A 16535-nucleotide genomic window follows, 5' to 3' on the forward strand; every position below is an offset into this window, starting at 1 on the left:
CAAAAAAAAAATAAAGCCATTTTTAGAACATTTTTTTGTGCACTGTGCTCTAGTAATGAAAGCCTTGTGTGAAACCTTTCAGCTTTTTACCCATTTTTTCAGTTAGACAACAGATGATGCTGCCTGCCCTGATAAAATGCAAGTCCTTTAAGAATCGTAAATACCTCTAAAAATATGGCGTTCACCTTTCCATATAGCAGATACTACCGTCAATAAAGATAGTAATGTTTAGCTTAAAGTGATCTGCGATCCCCAATAAATGTCTGATCTTTAATTATTTAATTGCACATCCAGATTTGTTACTTTCTAAAATTAGGATGTACTACTGCACTATTTTAAAGATTATGAATTATGTCATGGTTGTGTATTATAGGAGACATTGTGCACGTTCATGTTATCAAAAGGCAAGGCACAGTAGCGCAGTTCATTATGTTCAGAAGCATTTTAACCATGTTATGTGGAGGGCAGTTGAGAATGTAATTCTGTAGATCATGTCTGAGAGAATAAAGGAATAAAAAATTCATGCTTGTTTTTCTTGCAGGTGTCATTATTTTTACACCTACTAAAGATGTAAAGATTTTTAAGCTCGGTAAGCAACAATGGCAACTGGTGAGGAATTTGACTCAGAAACAGTAAGGTATTTAATTTTTTATGCAGTTTATAAGTGGATGTGACGACTCATTTTTTTTATGTGCTAACAGGTGAAATAAATTGCATGGCAGTCCTCATTAACCAAACACAAATAAATGAGGAATTCAAGTTTACTCCAGTATGAAAACTAACTCCAAAAACAGTCCAAGCTGAAAATCTAGCAATTGCTTCCAGTGAAACTTCTAAAACACATTTTCACAAATCTATAAACACCAACATCCACCTTTTAGCAAAACCAAGTAACCTGATGTATCCAAATACATTCATACATAACAGTATTCAATTCCACACATTATATACGTTTACACCATATATGCACACCTCTAAACTGAATATTTCACGTGTATATCCCTTTAAAGTCTGATGGGGACATAGCTAAATATTGCGCAGAAAATATATCACACATGCTCTGAGTGACCTTACTGAGTCTCAAAATTAGCAACACACTTCACAAAACTTATATATTTTTAAGTGCTGAAAATTAACTCTAGACTGTCTTTCAAATTTATAAGATTTCAGCCTCACTTCTTTAACAGTAAAATGTTTTCAAAGAAAATTGTTTAGGGTAAAACGTGTGCATTCCAACTGGATTGCTATAATAATATGCACTATAATTCAAATTTGAGATTCTGGTCCACAGTGGAGCTATAAACTAAAAAAATATTGCTTGCAAGATTCAAGAAATTAAAGAAGATGAAGAGTATTAAGACTGCCCTCCCTTTACCCCCTCCCCAAGAAATTGTTGACTGCATTTCTGAAAAAAGGTTTAGTTACCTGATGTTTCTTTTACCAAGCAGTTTTTGCATGGGGAGTGTGACCAGAACATTGTTTCTTTGATAATTTTTTAAAATTTAAACGTGTGACAAACGAAAACATTCTCCTGTACACATTAGGCTATGTTCCTATTTTTGGATTTATTATAAGGATCTGCCAGACATTGCCACTTCTGTAAAACAACAAATGACCAGCAGCAATTTCCTTCTCACCATTTGCAGCACAGCACTGGCCAAGATAAAATAGATATAAGAAATTATACATCAAGGCTGGAATGCAACGAACCTTCTCCCATCCCTAATAAGCACAGTCAAAAGGAAGAGCAGAACAGCTTGATGCACACATTTTGCAGTAAATGCCTTTCATGAATGACATGTTTGTGGTGGGTGCAATAATTCTACAAGAACTGCCCAGGAAGATGTGCACTTTCTTTGCAGGTAACTTAAGGAGTCTTCCCACACAAGAAATGCCACACAAATCTTTAACAAAATTTCTAACAATCCCACTTCATTATACAAATTATTACAATGCCATGTACACTCATCTGATTTTTTTTTTATCATTTCATGAAACAAGACAAGAATTGAGGTACATGGCATCATGTATTTGAAAAAAAAATGAAATGGGATGGTTAGGGACAGTTTTAAAACAAGAACCACAATGTTTGGAAATGTTAGATATAATCGGTACAAAAAGAAATGTTCTTGAAAATACACTACATAAAGCATATCCTGATACATGGGATGAACTGGATATTAGTAAAACTGTATCTTACATTACTATATGATTTGGCATCTCTATTGCAAAATTCTCTGTTACTACTAAATATACCTTCCAATCTTCCACCCCTGAATAGGACCACTTTCTGGGAGATAAAAGTTATCACCAACTTTGTGAATTCCTGAGACAATGAAAGTAATTGGCAATGCTTAATGTCTTTATCTTCTGTCGAAGGAACACAAATACAATGTGTCTGGATGGAATCTGAAAACAGTCTAGTACCTATCTACTTTTAAACTTAAATGTTTACACTTTGAATACACCTTTTAAGATAATATTTTGACTATTCTTGATTACTTCATTACTTCCTACAAAGATTAGTTTTTAGGAGTTTCTTTAAGAAAAAAGGGGGTGGGGGAGCAGAAAACAGCTCTGGAAAACAACTTAAGAGGGCTTATAGTCCAACAAACTGTAATATGCAATATTAATTTCTACTACCACTCAGTGAAAACATCTTCAGCAACTAATACACAGAAAAAACAACTTATCATTGAAACTTCTACATGCAGAATGCTACTCATAGTCTCATTTTGCAGAACATAATTTTTAAAAATAGAAATATTTGTTTTATACTCTACTTTTTCTACTTAAAGAGAAATCACCCTTCTTAATAAAAAAAAGTTATTTGAAAAGATGACTTGCATAATGTTACAATGACAAATAGTGAACAGAACAGAAATAATTGTTTATACAAGGAAGCATTCACCGCTCCACTTATCATCTTCAGGATGATTAAAATTTGACATGCACATCCTTGAGGTAAATGTTCTGGATGATAAGATTTTTAAACCCCACCCCTACATCCAACTGATCCTAGGAAACAATACACAGAAAATATAACTGGCAATGGCAAACACAGAGAAAAATATATATTCCTTATAATACAGTAAAAAAAACTTGGATTAAAAAATATTTCCAAAAACAAAAGTCACTGCAACTGCAATTTCCAGAAAAAAAAATATGTTTATGCTGCTGCACTTGCAACATTATTTTTAAACAGTCACTATTTTTCATGAATGCAAGGACTGAGGTGTTTACTTTTTTGCCCCCACACATTTTTTTTTTTTTTAATTTTGGCAAATTCCACACAAGGTTGGGTTTGTCCTTTGATTTACACAGCCATATCATTGCAGTTATCATACATCCAATCAGATCAGCCACTAAGACATCCTTCAGTGATGCCGGCTGCACCTAAGCCATTTGTCGAAATACACATGTATGTACACAATCATTCCACCAGCAACAAACAGTTAATGAGCAGAATGAGGATCTGATAAAAACTGTTAAAAATACCAACTTCAAATGGGTGATTTTTTTTTTCGTCCCTTCATGAAAAATTATAGACAGGTGCCATTAGTATTACTATCACAGTCATGGCCCATTTCTGTCAGTAACAGACTGTTTATCTCGTTGAAGCACAAAAGGCCAACTTGACTCAGTGATTTGAAACCAAAGAAGTCTGAAAGGAACAAAATTATGCTTCTATCCATATAAATGAACACCTGTTTCTCAGCCCACCTTCTTACAAGTCACACAGATTACAGCATTCAACAGACTACATGACATTCTCACACCACCATTCAAAAAAGTAACAGTCACTTAAATAGAGGCAACTTCAACAGCTTGTGTTGCATCAGGCACTTCAGTCTTGAGAAAAGCACTAGGCGCCATGGCAACCTGGATGGTATTTTCTCCAGTCACATGCGCCATGGAGGTCACTGACTGGTATACTGAGGCAGGAATAGTTACAATACCTGAAACATAATTATTTCCATTAAGTCAAACCAACAACAAAAAATTACTTTTACATGTTGCATGTTAACATCATGGCACTTGTTAGCCCTTCATTAATACTATGTGCACATTTATTGCTAATACAAGTTAGATTTAAGTAACATCCCAAAGCACTAGCTGAGCCACTTCCAAATAAATCTTCCCCTCTTACCAAGCAAAACAAAATGATGAAAATGACTGGCCATCCTCATGGTTGGCTATGACAATAAACAACATTCCTCATGATATTCCAAACTATACAGAGGTGATTTTGAGATTTTGCTGCAAAACATCTTCAGGACTTTCCACTACCTACTAAACTAAAGAGCCTGATTATCACATATTCTAAGTAATTCTGAGTATAAAATAGTTCTTGGAAATTCCACTGTATATATTTCTTTGGATTTACAAGAAAATAGAATGTCAGAATCAACAAGGTGACTTCGTAAAGGTCAAGTTCTCTGAGTTATGGCAGCTCTTCAAATGCTCTCTTTTAACTTTTCATTACATAAAGCAATATCTCACATAATATTTAACAGCAAAATTTGCCATTTGCAGACCCTCTGACTGCTGGACACATCCCATATCTAAACATTTTTGACTTTAACGAAAAAAAAAATGACCTCTGATCAATGGACATCTTCTAAACTTTGTTATCAAAACAAGGTAAAATAAGATTAAAGACGTTTTTCAGAGTTGTCATAAATAAAATGCTAACAATAAAAACTACTTTAAAGCAACATTTTTTAACAGTAGAATCTATTTTTGTAAAAACATGTTGAGGTATCTTTTGCACTTTTATGAGATTTTTATAAATTTGCTTCCACATTCTCTCATAATGTTTTATTTTGAGAGAGTCTATGCTGTTCCTTGCTTTGAAAATGTAGGAACCTCTAAAGTGGGGACACCTGTTACGTAGGGACAGTTTTTAACTGAATGATGTCCTCACATTGCAGATTTTACTGTACCTACTCATGCATGATTTTGCCTTGATTATTTATATTTTGCCAAGGACAATGGTTGTCCTTACCATCTCAAACATAATCTGTTGATGGGCAATTTACGGAAAATTAAAAACAAACAGATATGTATAAATACATTTTCAAAGTCAACTGTGTATTCAAGAGATTTTAAATTATCATATCTGACAAGACACTCATTAAGGTATTTTATTTATACAAATGGAAAGCTACAGATAAATATGTGGCATCACCTAGGAGAAAAAAAGAAACAATTATCATAGATCACAACCCCCTCCCCAAACAAACAAAAGCCTAAAGAAACTGCAAACAGTATGTTTACCTGAAATCCCTCCTAAAGATCCATCTCCTGTCAAAATGATTTGACCATTCTGTCCAATAGATGCACCTGTAAGAGTCGTTACAGTAGTAGTTCCATCTGCCATCTCCACAGAAACAGGCGTAACTCCTACTGTCCCATCATGTTGGCTTGCTGCCACCTCTGCCAGAGTTTGTACTGCCTGCGTTGCCTCATGCTGTTGAAAATGGCCATAGAAGCATGCTGATAAATGTCAGATTCCCTTTCACTTCACAGAATGAACCACACAAGATTTCACTAAGGTGTAATGTCTCACAGACTGCAACTCCCATCCCAACCCCCTTGGCACATCAGCGAGTTAAGAGATAGGCATAAACATGTCCAGCAAAGTAAACAGAAAGTAATTATTGATGGCCTCACACTATGACCTAAAACAAAAGGAAATAGTAAAAGGAAAAAAAAATTCATTCCCAACCCTTGGAAAATCCACTTTTTTGCAATTAGTCACTGTCAGCATGGCAAACCTCAGAAAGCTGTCAAAGTTTAGAATGTGTTCCAAACGTTTTGTTTAAGAAGAAAGAAATTTAGTTTCAAATTGATCATTTTGCTCCTATTTGGGAAATTAACCAAGGAATATGGGTAAACGTATTGTAATGCAAATGAGACATGCAAAAACTTCTCCAATATTTTTTATTGTAACCACCAACAATGTTCTAGCACTTAAAATAGTTACACAGTAACAGCCAAAGAAATCTAACCCTGCTAACTCTTAAGGCCATGCACATGTGTAATTCACCACAATCATTTTTTTAATTTATAAATATACTTTCTATATTTCAGAACCAAAAAGCCCCTGATTGCACGCTTACTTAAAAGGAGATAATTCACAAAAATAATTCATAATTGATTCATCCTTGACTGAATGATGCATTTTTCAACGTGAGAATCTGTAAAAAAATTTTAATGTGGAAACTGATTCCAAATGTTACAAATGAGTTAAAATTTGTATTCATGCAGAAACCACATAAACTACTACACCACTCACAAAGACGTGCACAATGGCACCAGTCTAAACAGTTTTACATTACATAACTCATGCATGATGCATACAACACTGTATCCCATGTCATGTGTATCACTCATGCATGTTGTGAACATAGCATTCCTCACCTGGTACCGAGCACTCACAGCCTGCACAACAGTGGCTTGAGTTCCATCAGGCAGTGTCACCACAGAGCTTCCTGAGGGACCAGTGTCAATATGAATAATGGAGACAGTGCCATCAGGGTTGTTGATGGTCTGCACTACGGTCCCTGGAAAGTGGGTGGTTTGCGGTGCAGACATGCTCGCCTCCTCACTAAAAACGTGCAGCAGGTCCTCTCGTCCATGGTGTTTATAGCAATTTTTCACAATAGTGCGCAGCGCTTCTGTCCATGAAACCTGTTCAGAAAACAACAAGCATTTTGGGACTCTTTTCTAGAATATTCTTTTGTGCATCACTTCCTTTTTATAAAAACAGAAGGAAATGGCTAGTTGCTGCAAGAAAACTGACAAGAAATCTTTTGTTAAAGTGCTGTGTAATCCAACAAACAAGCAGTTCAGAGAACTGGAATAAACTTGCTTCAGGCTTGTTCAGCATTTTCTTCATCTTAATTAACAAATGGAATTTTTACAACGCAACTATTCAAAGCTAGCACATTTGATTTATAATATGCTCACCCTCTTTTTATCATCTTCAGTGCGTGCATCACTGCGCACATTTGCCCACGGAAGGTCATTAGGCCACCACACTGGTCGACATTCAGGTTTACCCCAGCCAGGTTTGCTTCGTCCTGTTGAATACTTCAACATTTCTGGAATAAAATTCCGTAGCTGCGCCTGAGATGGAAAGAAACAAACTCAAATGAAAGAGCTTGATTTAAAGCAAATATGAATATTGATTTCACTTGAGAAGTGACCAAAATTCATTTCGCAAAATGCAAGTATTTTCATTTAAGCACTTTAGCATCATGTATCAAAATAGCACTGAGAAGTGCTCTATTATTTGGCCATTAAAATTTGCTATTAAAACTAAAGTAACAAGATAAAATTAACAATCCTGCATCAACAAAACTGTAAGTTTTAACAACTGAGAATGCATCATAAGAAACTGGCTGATTTCTGGCAAACTGAGAATTCAACAATTCTATATTTCACTCACCTGAGTCATTTTATCAATTGGTGTAGGTATTCCATCAATAACTAAGGCAGGTAGTTCATGTAGGTGAGCACCATCAGCATGATTCTGAGGTGCCTGTTCCTGAAGTGATGTTTCTAGCTCTTGCATAATAACACTTCGACAACTACGCATCTAAAGAATAAAAATGTTTATGATATAAATCTAGTCCATGACTATGAAATGCTAATACTATAATAGGTGGTAATGATAACATTTGATGCTGTGAAAAACACATCAGTTAAACTTAATGCATACGACTCCTGCAATGGATTTAAAAAAATTACTTCTTCCTAGACCACTAGACAAAAAACATGGGTAACAGATACAGTGTATAGTAATGGCAATGTGTTAGGAAAAGAGTAATGCTATTCTAAATAAGAATTTTTTAAAAAAACTGAATAATAATACTTAAAGTTAACTTTATTAAAAAGACTGAAAAGATCATTTAAAGTAGAAAGCTGCAAGAGATGGTTATTTCTGCTGAAACAATTTTTACATGAAAGCACAAACTCATGAAACACACACTTCACAACCAAGAGAACATCACCAAAAACAGAATTTGTTAATTAAAATTAAATTAAACAATTCTACATACATTAACACTTGCTGTCAGGCAAACTCCTTAGTCCTTAAAACTAAAGATCTAGCTTGCACATCTGCAGGTGTTGCGCTGGAGCATTTAATTTGTTTTTAATTCACAGACTATTATATGGGAAATGAATGACTCATGTGAAAGCTGAATCATTTTTCTACAAGTTATTTTCCTTGGTTTAAATACATTGACTGGACTTCTTTTTTAAAACATACCACAACTCTTTTGTTCATACAGGACTATGCCCTATATTTCCCAAAAGTTTTGTACAGCATAGTTAACAAAATTACTATATATCACATCTTATGATTTGTCTTATTAATATTCTTATTATATAACTGCTACACTGTTTTTAATTAAAAACCAAAACAAGACAGCATGCACACACACTATACATGCCCAAGTGCCAATGTATAACACTTCACCACACGCTCCAATGGTTGTGAACCAAATACTTTAAAGGCAGAAGCTGACTGAATGTTCGGACGTCCTGGTGTACAACACAAAACAACTGCCTGTTGTCCAACTCTAGTTGTATACTCCTCTATTGTGCTTTTGAGTTTTCTAGAAAATACAAAATTTTGGTCACATATATAGTAAGGGAACAAAAATGTCTAAATTTATGGAATTCAGAATAACAACAGGCATGTACTTACAATATAATAATAATAATCATGTGAATTCATAATTCGCAGCATCACGACCAAGATAGATTGCACTCTCTGAACAGACCAATAAAGATAAATGAAAGATAACAGTCAGTGGACAGTGGGGTACCTATAGGGACACTAAACAACACAAAGATGAGGTACAAGAGAAGAAATTGAAGCAATGAATGACGGTATGAAGAGATATAAACAATTTAAGATGGACTCGTTACATGATGGTTAGCATGACATATAGCCTTGCCAGGGAGTTAAGAATAGTAATTTAGGGATAGTACTTTGTGAACAGATATGTTTCAAGAGAGCATTTGAATCTAGCCTTTGAGCCAGAGTGGCAAGAGTTCCACTGCTCAGCAGCACTGAGGGAGAAAATCTGTTGACTGTCTATGTGGAATGGAGGGACAGAATGTAGAAATCTGATAAGGAGCAAAGGTTTTGGGCAGGGGTGTGGACAGACAAGATTTCAGTAAAGTAGTGTGAGGAGTTTGGTCCACAGCTGGCATGACATGGTCCCAACTGGAAAGGGACACGCAGAACCGGTTCCGATGGAGTGGTGTAGTCAACTTTGCTGAAAAACATGTCTTTTCTCAAGAAAAAGAAGTCCAGTATCACAATGGGAAATGACAAAAGATCTGTAGCTGGCAACACCCAGTACAGGTGACACCCACTGACAATGCACGTTTTCTGCACTGAGTGAGGTTGCACATAGTAAGAGCAACGGCTAGTGAACCCCACAGCAACATTTAAAAAAACTGGTGTACTAGCCTTGCGTTGGGCCTTTTATGCCAGGCACATGCTAGCTCAATGTCAGGAAGACAACTTAAGGATCAGTGAAGCCCTTTATATCCTATGGTTATGTCATCTGGTACAGTCAAAGAAACCATCTGATATTAAATTTCTTACCGGAGCAGTCTTGTCTGCTGACGTTTTCTCCGAGATGGGTTGGTTTCAAACTGATGAGGATGTCCCTTCCTTTTACCAGTTGCAATGGCAGCAGCAGCAGCAATGCCAATGGGACCTATAAGAGGAAAATGTCCCTAAAATAATCATACTGCCTGAAAATGTATGTATATAAAAAGTGGTGCTGTTTTCTTCCTGTTAAGGTCTACAATAATTCAGCTAGTACTAACAGTTCTACCAACATTTTAACTCCTAATTCAACATTTAGTATTTAATATCTAGTTGCACATCTTAGATGATGATGGCATATCTTGGGTGATTAGTTGCGGCGCACTAGAGACAGATGTGTTTTCAGTCTCACTGGATAACTTTCAAATCTCAGACCACAGATTATACGACCTTTACAGACCTATCCAGTTCTCCCCATGTGCAATAAATATCTACAATGGAGAACTGTGCATTACAAGATTACATCTCCGACACTCTGAGACAACAATCTTAAGGAAGGGGAAGAAGAGAAAGAGGTTTGCACAATGACAAATATATCTTTAAATAAAAAAGAAATCGCATGCTCACATAAATCTAAATTTACATTTAATTTACTATCTCGCAGACAACTATATCTTTTAATATGCAAAACATTACCTGAAGCAGCCAACTGTGCTGTGACTTCATCATTGCAGGCAGATTGGAGAAGATCTGAAGCATCAAATCCACTTTCAGGAGAGCTAGGGTCACTCAAATCATCATCAATCATGTTGGCGCTGATGTGAGATGTATTTATTGTCATACCAGCTATTGTAGCTCCATGCACAGATCCATTCAACCCAGCATTCATTGTATTTTAGACTGCATTCAATCTGCACAAATGGATTTGAACAATCATCTCAATATCATATAAAGATAGCATATTTGCATCATTAAAAGATAAAGGTCTAATGTTAATTCCAAAGATCAAGAAAAGAATAGTCAAATATAATCCCAAAACCAAGTAACAAATTCAAAACATCAAGACTATGTTAAGTTCTTAAAAACCTTACATCAAAAATATTCACACAAGATGTCAGTAACGGTGTGGTCATTTTATTTACTTGCCATCCAAAAATACTGTTTGGGGTTAAATTTTTCATCTCCAATCGATTTTTTTTTTAATTCATGAACATGACCAAGAGGAATCAACAGTTCTCAGACTGCAACTGTTACCTAAAACAATCTTTCCCTTTACCAAAAAAAATGCAAACCAGAAGGAAAGATGAACAAATACATTTCACCTAGACTCATAGAGTTACAGTATGAGCAGGTTATAGCACCATTTTGAAACATTTAAACTTCTCAGTAATCAATGACTACCCTTCTAAACAACTCTAGAACAAAGCCAGTTCACAAATAAATATCTGTCTACTAAGAAACTATAAACGATATCCCATCAGCTTCCTCAAAGTACTACCTTAACTTTGAACAATCTAATGCACACCCTAAGTCAATAATGATTGGACACAGGTAGGCAGATCTTTGCTGTCATAAGATCTTATGGCAGTTTTGCTACAGATCAGGGCTTCTGCTTACGCAAAAAATTGCGTACAGTACGCATTAAAAGTTCGGAGGACCCCTTCAGTTTTCGTCAATGGGGTCCCCTTCAAATTTGGGCGAAGAACAGGGACCCCTTAAAAATCTGAAGAAGGGGTCCCTGGGACCCCAAACAATTTAGCCTTAGCAGAAGCCCTGCAGATATCTCACCAGTTCTGTTTCACCCCTAATCCTGCTCTGAAAAGCAATATAAGAAGATTGGACGGACACCTGACAAAAAATTTTTGCATGGAAGAACCCATTCAGAAATGGGATGTCTGCCAACCCAACAAAATCCATTCCAGTAGTGATATGGTCCGTCAGTGAGTGAGATGTTTAAGTGCAATAATATAATCCGCGCTAATTAAAATTCTAAATCATTATGATCAAAATTGGTGCTAGTTTCATATGCTTCTGAGAAATTAATGATTGAAAAGTAATAATTATGAGCATAGGATAGCTTTATTCAGGACAATGTTTAGGCTCTTGCATGTTGCAGTCTTGATATACAAATGTATGTTTTTTGTTGTTTTAAGCAGGTCTTCATTGCTGACAACATTTACTCTTTTTACCAGGTCTAGCAGTGACGTAAGGACTATCTCATATGTTTAACTTAATTCTGCATCTAGTCTATTCTTGAAAGCTTAATTTGTTGACTAATGTAAGGTTGACTACTAATGTAGGCAGCCCTTTCATCTTTCTACTATTCCATGGGTAAAAACATTCTGACACAGGAGTCTATATATGTTCTCTAGTGATGAAGTCTCAGTGGTCTTCAAACACATTGCTGGTCTTGATGTATACTAGAGTTTTCTTCAGACATGATGCCTATAATTAAAACCCTCTGTATGTCATGCTTAGAATCTGTGCACTACAGTCTATGCTTGCTCATAAAATCTTTCATTCATGGTAGTATTAGCTGTTCTTAGAACTCTTATCAGATGTTTTTTTTTAAGGCTGCGACACACCTCATCGCTAAATTCAACTGAATATGTCATCAAATTATCACTGATCAAAAAAACTTTTTTAAGTTAGAAAATAATTACCTTCGAACTGAGTGCTTCGAGAGCGTAACAGAATTTCGTACGCCGTTAACAACTCAAGGTTAAATTTTTATAATTTGTTCTATTCGCTTACAATGTTTAGTCTTTCAAAAATCTTTATTTTGCACTTTATAAAAATTAGATACGCCTCATGAAAATGTAAACTCCGGTAAAGAAGACTTAAACTCAATCGTGAACTGAAATGGTGATACTGATATTTTCCTCTCTTCTCTCGCATGATTTGAATAGCAAGATCAGACGGCGCCATATTTCACTACAAAGTGTGAAGAAATGACTTATTCAAATCTGTATCAATTTATTTTTTCTAAGTAAAGATCATATTGAGGTTAAATTGATACTATGAACATTCACTCCAGTTGAAAATATCTCAGAAATCTGTCGTCTGCATCTGACTTTTCGTAAGTGCCCACTGCGCAAGGCAGAAAAGGAGGGACATGATGAAGTGCGACTGCGCTACGCGATTGCGCGATGCACGCTGATTTTCAGTCAACATTTCAGGCAACACGAGGTCCAGTCAGAGTGAAACGATGCGATGAATGACTTTACTGCGGCACCAAACAGACAAACTTACCAAACTATATGGAGACTGCTCATCTCTAAATCTTTTTCATCAAATGATCAAGCCAACGACAACAAAATGGCGATTCTATCACACATAAGATCGATCTCTGTCGGCAAGGAGCGCGCCGAGTTTGACCGACATTCCAGAGCTTACCACTGCGGCTGCGCGGCCTTCTTTTGTTGTAATAGGACAGTTTTGAAGCTTTGGTGATCGAAATCAAAAGGAAAAAAAACTGTTCATATTCGCTTTGTGAAATTAGGATTAGTTGTTACCTTTCGGACTAGAACCTTCGCTTTTCCGCCTTGAATACTTCCTCCTGGGTTGCTGGTATATTCATCCGCCAATCTGGGTCAAAGACGTGAAATGTCTAGTATCCAAACCTCATCGCGAAACAGTTCTGTACAATGTGTGGGGTTTTTAATATATCAGTTATAGTAGTGTACTCATAATTTTTTTTGAAAAGGTTCTAACGACTGCTGTGTTTGGGACTGCTGTATGAAATTCCTTTTGTGTAAATATTAAAAAATAGATAGCATTACTCGTTTCCGTTTCCCACCTGAAACGCATGGTGTGAAGAGACGAAGAACGTAATCTTATAGGTAATTATGGCAATATCCGCATCGTGACCTGCATAATTCAGTTTCTTACAATCTAATAAACACCAATCACACAGGAAATACTAATATAGTTTTAAACTAAGATCCGAACTTTTATTCTTCCTTGTGAATATTAGCTCGTCAAGTAGAGGCAAACAGGTTAAATGGTACATTATAATTGTGATTAAAAATGTTAATAATAATTCAGCAGTAGTTACCCTTCACTATTTCCGACAATAATTTTATATTAAGTGACTTAAAATGTTGAAAGCTGGCTTTGAAAGAACAGTTGCGAAAATGCGAAACCTCAACCCGGCAACCGGCATTTTCAAAATATGTGCAATCAGCATTACATTGTAAATACATAGGTTGAAAAGCGACCTTTACATCATATTAGTAGATATACGTTAGAAATATTGTGATAGCTGCAAAGGGAAGAGCTTTTCTAATGTAAAACAGTAAGATCCAACGCTTGAATTCGAAGGGAAGCAACTGTGCTCAAAATGCTGTGGTCTCCCTTGCTACAATTAATTCAAAGATTTTCTGTGAAAAAATTCAAATCAATGGAAAATAACAGAAAGGCATAATCACCACTAGTTCTTCGTACTCGCCACTGATCCTACCCTCCTCCACTCCACTCCAGTATGATGAACTTAGAAGAAGATACATAGAATAGTTCGTATACACCTTAATTAGCCACATCTTTTCTCGTGAGAGCCGCTTAATTGTATGTTCTTTGCTTAATGCTTATATTAACATATGATTCATTTAGAAGTGTTACTATTCGGAAACTGTTTGCTGTCATGTTCGGTCTCTGAGAAATGAAAAATACTAATAAATATTTGTTCATAAACACTATAATAATTTAAATATTAAAATATTAGTGCCCTAATACTTTCTGAACTGTCCTTTACGTATGGTGAACGCATTCTCGTATGTGATCCTGTATTATTGAGATCATATTTTTATTATTAGATATTTATATACTCGGGTGCTTGCATGCCTCAGTTTGTGACATTTCTGAGCTATATAGCTGTTTTCCATTTTTGTCACACTTTAAACCACAAAGAAGACGATTTCGGCGTGAGAGATATATGTTGCAATGTTTCTTCACGTGCAATAAAAACATTCCTTCTATCTTGTAGCTGGTTACACAATATTGATATCTCAGTCTTACCTGGCGTTATCTTTTCCCTACATTTATGTTAACACATCGTGTTAATAATAATTTACTTGATTTATGGAAGAATATTTATTTGCATTATAAAAAATAGTGATCGCTTTTTTTCTTTTTCCTGCCATCTTCTCTTAACTCGATTCGCTACGAATTAGTTTGTCGAGGGCGGGGTGGAGTTGGAGCAGGGCACTTAGCTTGGAACACGATAACTAGAACTGTAGTACTGACAGTGTGCGCTTGAGTGGCTACAGATAGGCTCAATATGTTTTAATTGACATCGGCACAGTTACAGGCTCTCCAGTTTATATTGACGTTAGACGGTCTAATGAAGAGCTCTATCCCAAGTCATGACTCATCTAGGACGTCCAAGTCTCCAGAAACAGGACAAATGTACCGATCCAATGTGCAACTTCTTTCAAGTGATTAGAAAACCAAAATAATGAACTTCAGGTGCGACCATTTCTTTTTAAAATAGCGAACAAAGAGAAAAACTAAATTACGAAGCTATAAAGGAACCCGTTGCAAACTTACCTTTCTAGCAAAACGAGTGAAAAATATTGTACTTTGTGCTTTCCATCGTCAGTGGCTATTTTGTTTCGATGGACCTATTCATTGACATCGCTACTTAATCAACCTCGTTCACCCTTACTTGTCAGGGATGCGAGTGCTAAACGTTTCTTCCTGACAGAACCAATGGGTTTTAGTCTTTGCCTGAAAATTCGTTTACTTTCTTAACGAGATGGTCGTATAGGTTCTTCTCCAATGATAATTATCTTTTTAGTTGGTGTCCACATAGATTTATACTTCATTGCTCCAAGCGCATGTGTGCGTACACATGTGGTCGTCGTCATGATCATCATCATTTGAAATCACGTTTGCATTTACTTGTCTCTTTAATTCTCTGCCATTAGAGTGTGTGTGTGTGTGGGGGGGGGTGTCAGCGTGTAGTTGTTTTGCCAGAAAGTGCTCATGACTTTGCGCCTGGAGAAAGACAAGAGCACGAGAGCTGTGAAGTGTGTGTGTTATTGCGTGTTTTTGTTTAGCTTGTCATCTTTCATGTCGATTTTGAATTCAGATGCTTAAGCAGAGCTGAGTAGAATTGACTTCTTTCTGCGGGGTCACGACTTGCACTACAGCGTAGCAGTTCACTCTGACCTCGAGTAATTGCACGCACTCTGTGCAGAATAAAGTAGGTCGCAAACAGGAATCGCGGCAGATGTATCTTGTGGTCTAGAAATGGAGCTCCTCTCTCTCACTCACACACTCTCCATCTCTCTCAGCCCTCGATCGGGACCAACACGGGAATCGTGCTTCTTGGCACGATGTCGATTATGGCTGTGCTATCTCTGCTGATATACTCATGTCAAGATATGCCATCGTGATCTGAGATTCAGTTACATCACGGGCGTGAATAGTAATTTAAGTTCGTGGGCACATTGTACTTCGTGCGTCGAGACACTAAGTTTATAGTATGTATGGTGGGTTTTTGTTTTTGTTTTTAAATGCGCCTGGGCTACAAGTAAAATGACAATGTCGTCAGCACTATACGAATTGACTGCCAGAGCAATGCCATCAGAGTAAGCTAGAAAGACTTATCCCCCAATGTTTGGTCACTGATATTGTAGCAAAAATCTGTCTGCTCAGATGATTTGATTTAGTGTCTGCACCTGAGACTTGATCCAATGTCGCATAAACTAAATCGCATATTTGTTGCAAAAAGCTGTTGACAAGAACATGCTTTAATTTAACAGAACTAATTCCGGTGGCGTAGTTGGCAAGTGGGAATCCACCCCCTCTGAAATGATACTGATGGTGCAAAAAGATGTCCCAATGCTTGAGATATATGTGATTCTTCGCAAAGTACGCAAAAGGTCGAGGAGCTGAGTGAGACAAATGACAAACCTTTATTTACGAGGGTAACACAATAAGCAAACGTTAT

The 16535-nt window shown here is 36.4% G+C and overlaps 1 protein-coding gene across 3 annotated transcripts; it reads right to left on the reverse strand.

Moving 5' to 3' along the window:
- Positions 1 to 747: 747 nt before the first annotated feature.
- On the reverse strand, positions 748 to 13340 carry LOC112571895 (DNA-binding protein P3A2-like). Of its 3 annotated transcripts, none has more exons than XM_025251265.1 (9): positions 13096 to 13340; positions 10277 to 10491; positions 9635 to 9749; positions 8492 to 8630; positions 7457 to 7606; positions 6976 to 7134; positions 6427 to 6696; positions 5281 to 5473; positions 748 to 3959 (listed from the first exon to the last, which is right to left on the reverse strand). In XM_025251265.1, the coding sequence occupies exons 2-9, from the start codon at positions 10467 to 10469 to the stop codon at positions 3805 to 3807; spliced, it is 1374 nt and encodes a 457-aa protein (XP_025107050.1). In that variant the 5' UTR covers positions 10470 to 10491; positions 13096 to 13340; the 3' UTR covers positions 748 to 3804. The 3 variants fall into 3 exon arrangements, with proteins under 3 accessions (XP_025107050.1, XP_025107052.1, XP_025107051.1); XM_025251267.1 differs by having other exon boundaries at positions 12977 to 13114; XM_025251266.1 differs by lacking the exon at positions 13096 to 13340 and adding an exon at positions 12833 to 12970.
- Between the last annotated feature and the right edge of the window lie 3195 nt (positions 13341 to 16535).

This window comes from Pomacea canaliculata, linkage group LG9 (genome assembly GCF_003073045.1).
Source record: "Pomacea canaliculata isolate SZHN2017 linkage group LG9, ASM307304v1, whole genome shotgun sequence".
Taxonomy (NCBI): Eukaryota; Metazoa; Mollusca; class Gastropoda; order Architaenioglossa; family Ampullariidae; genus Pomacea; species Pomacea canaliculata.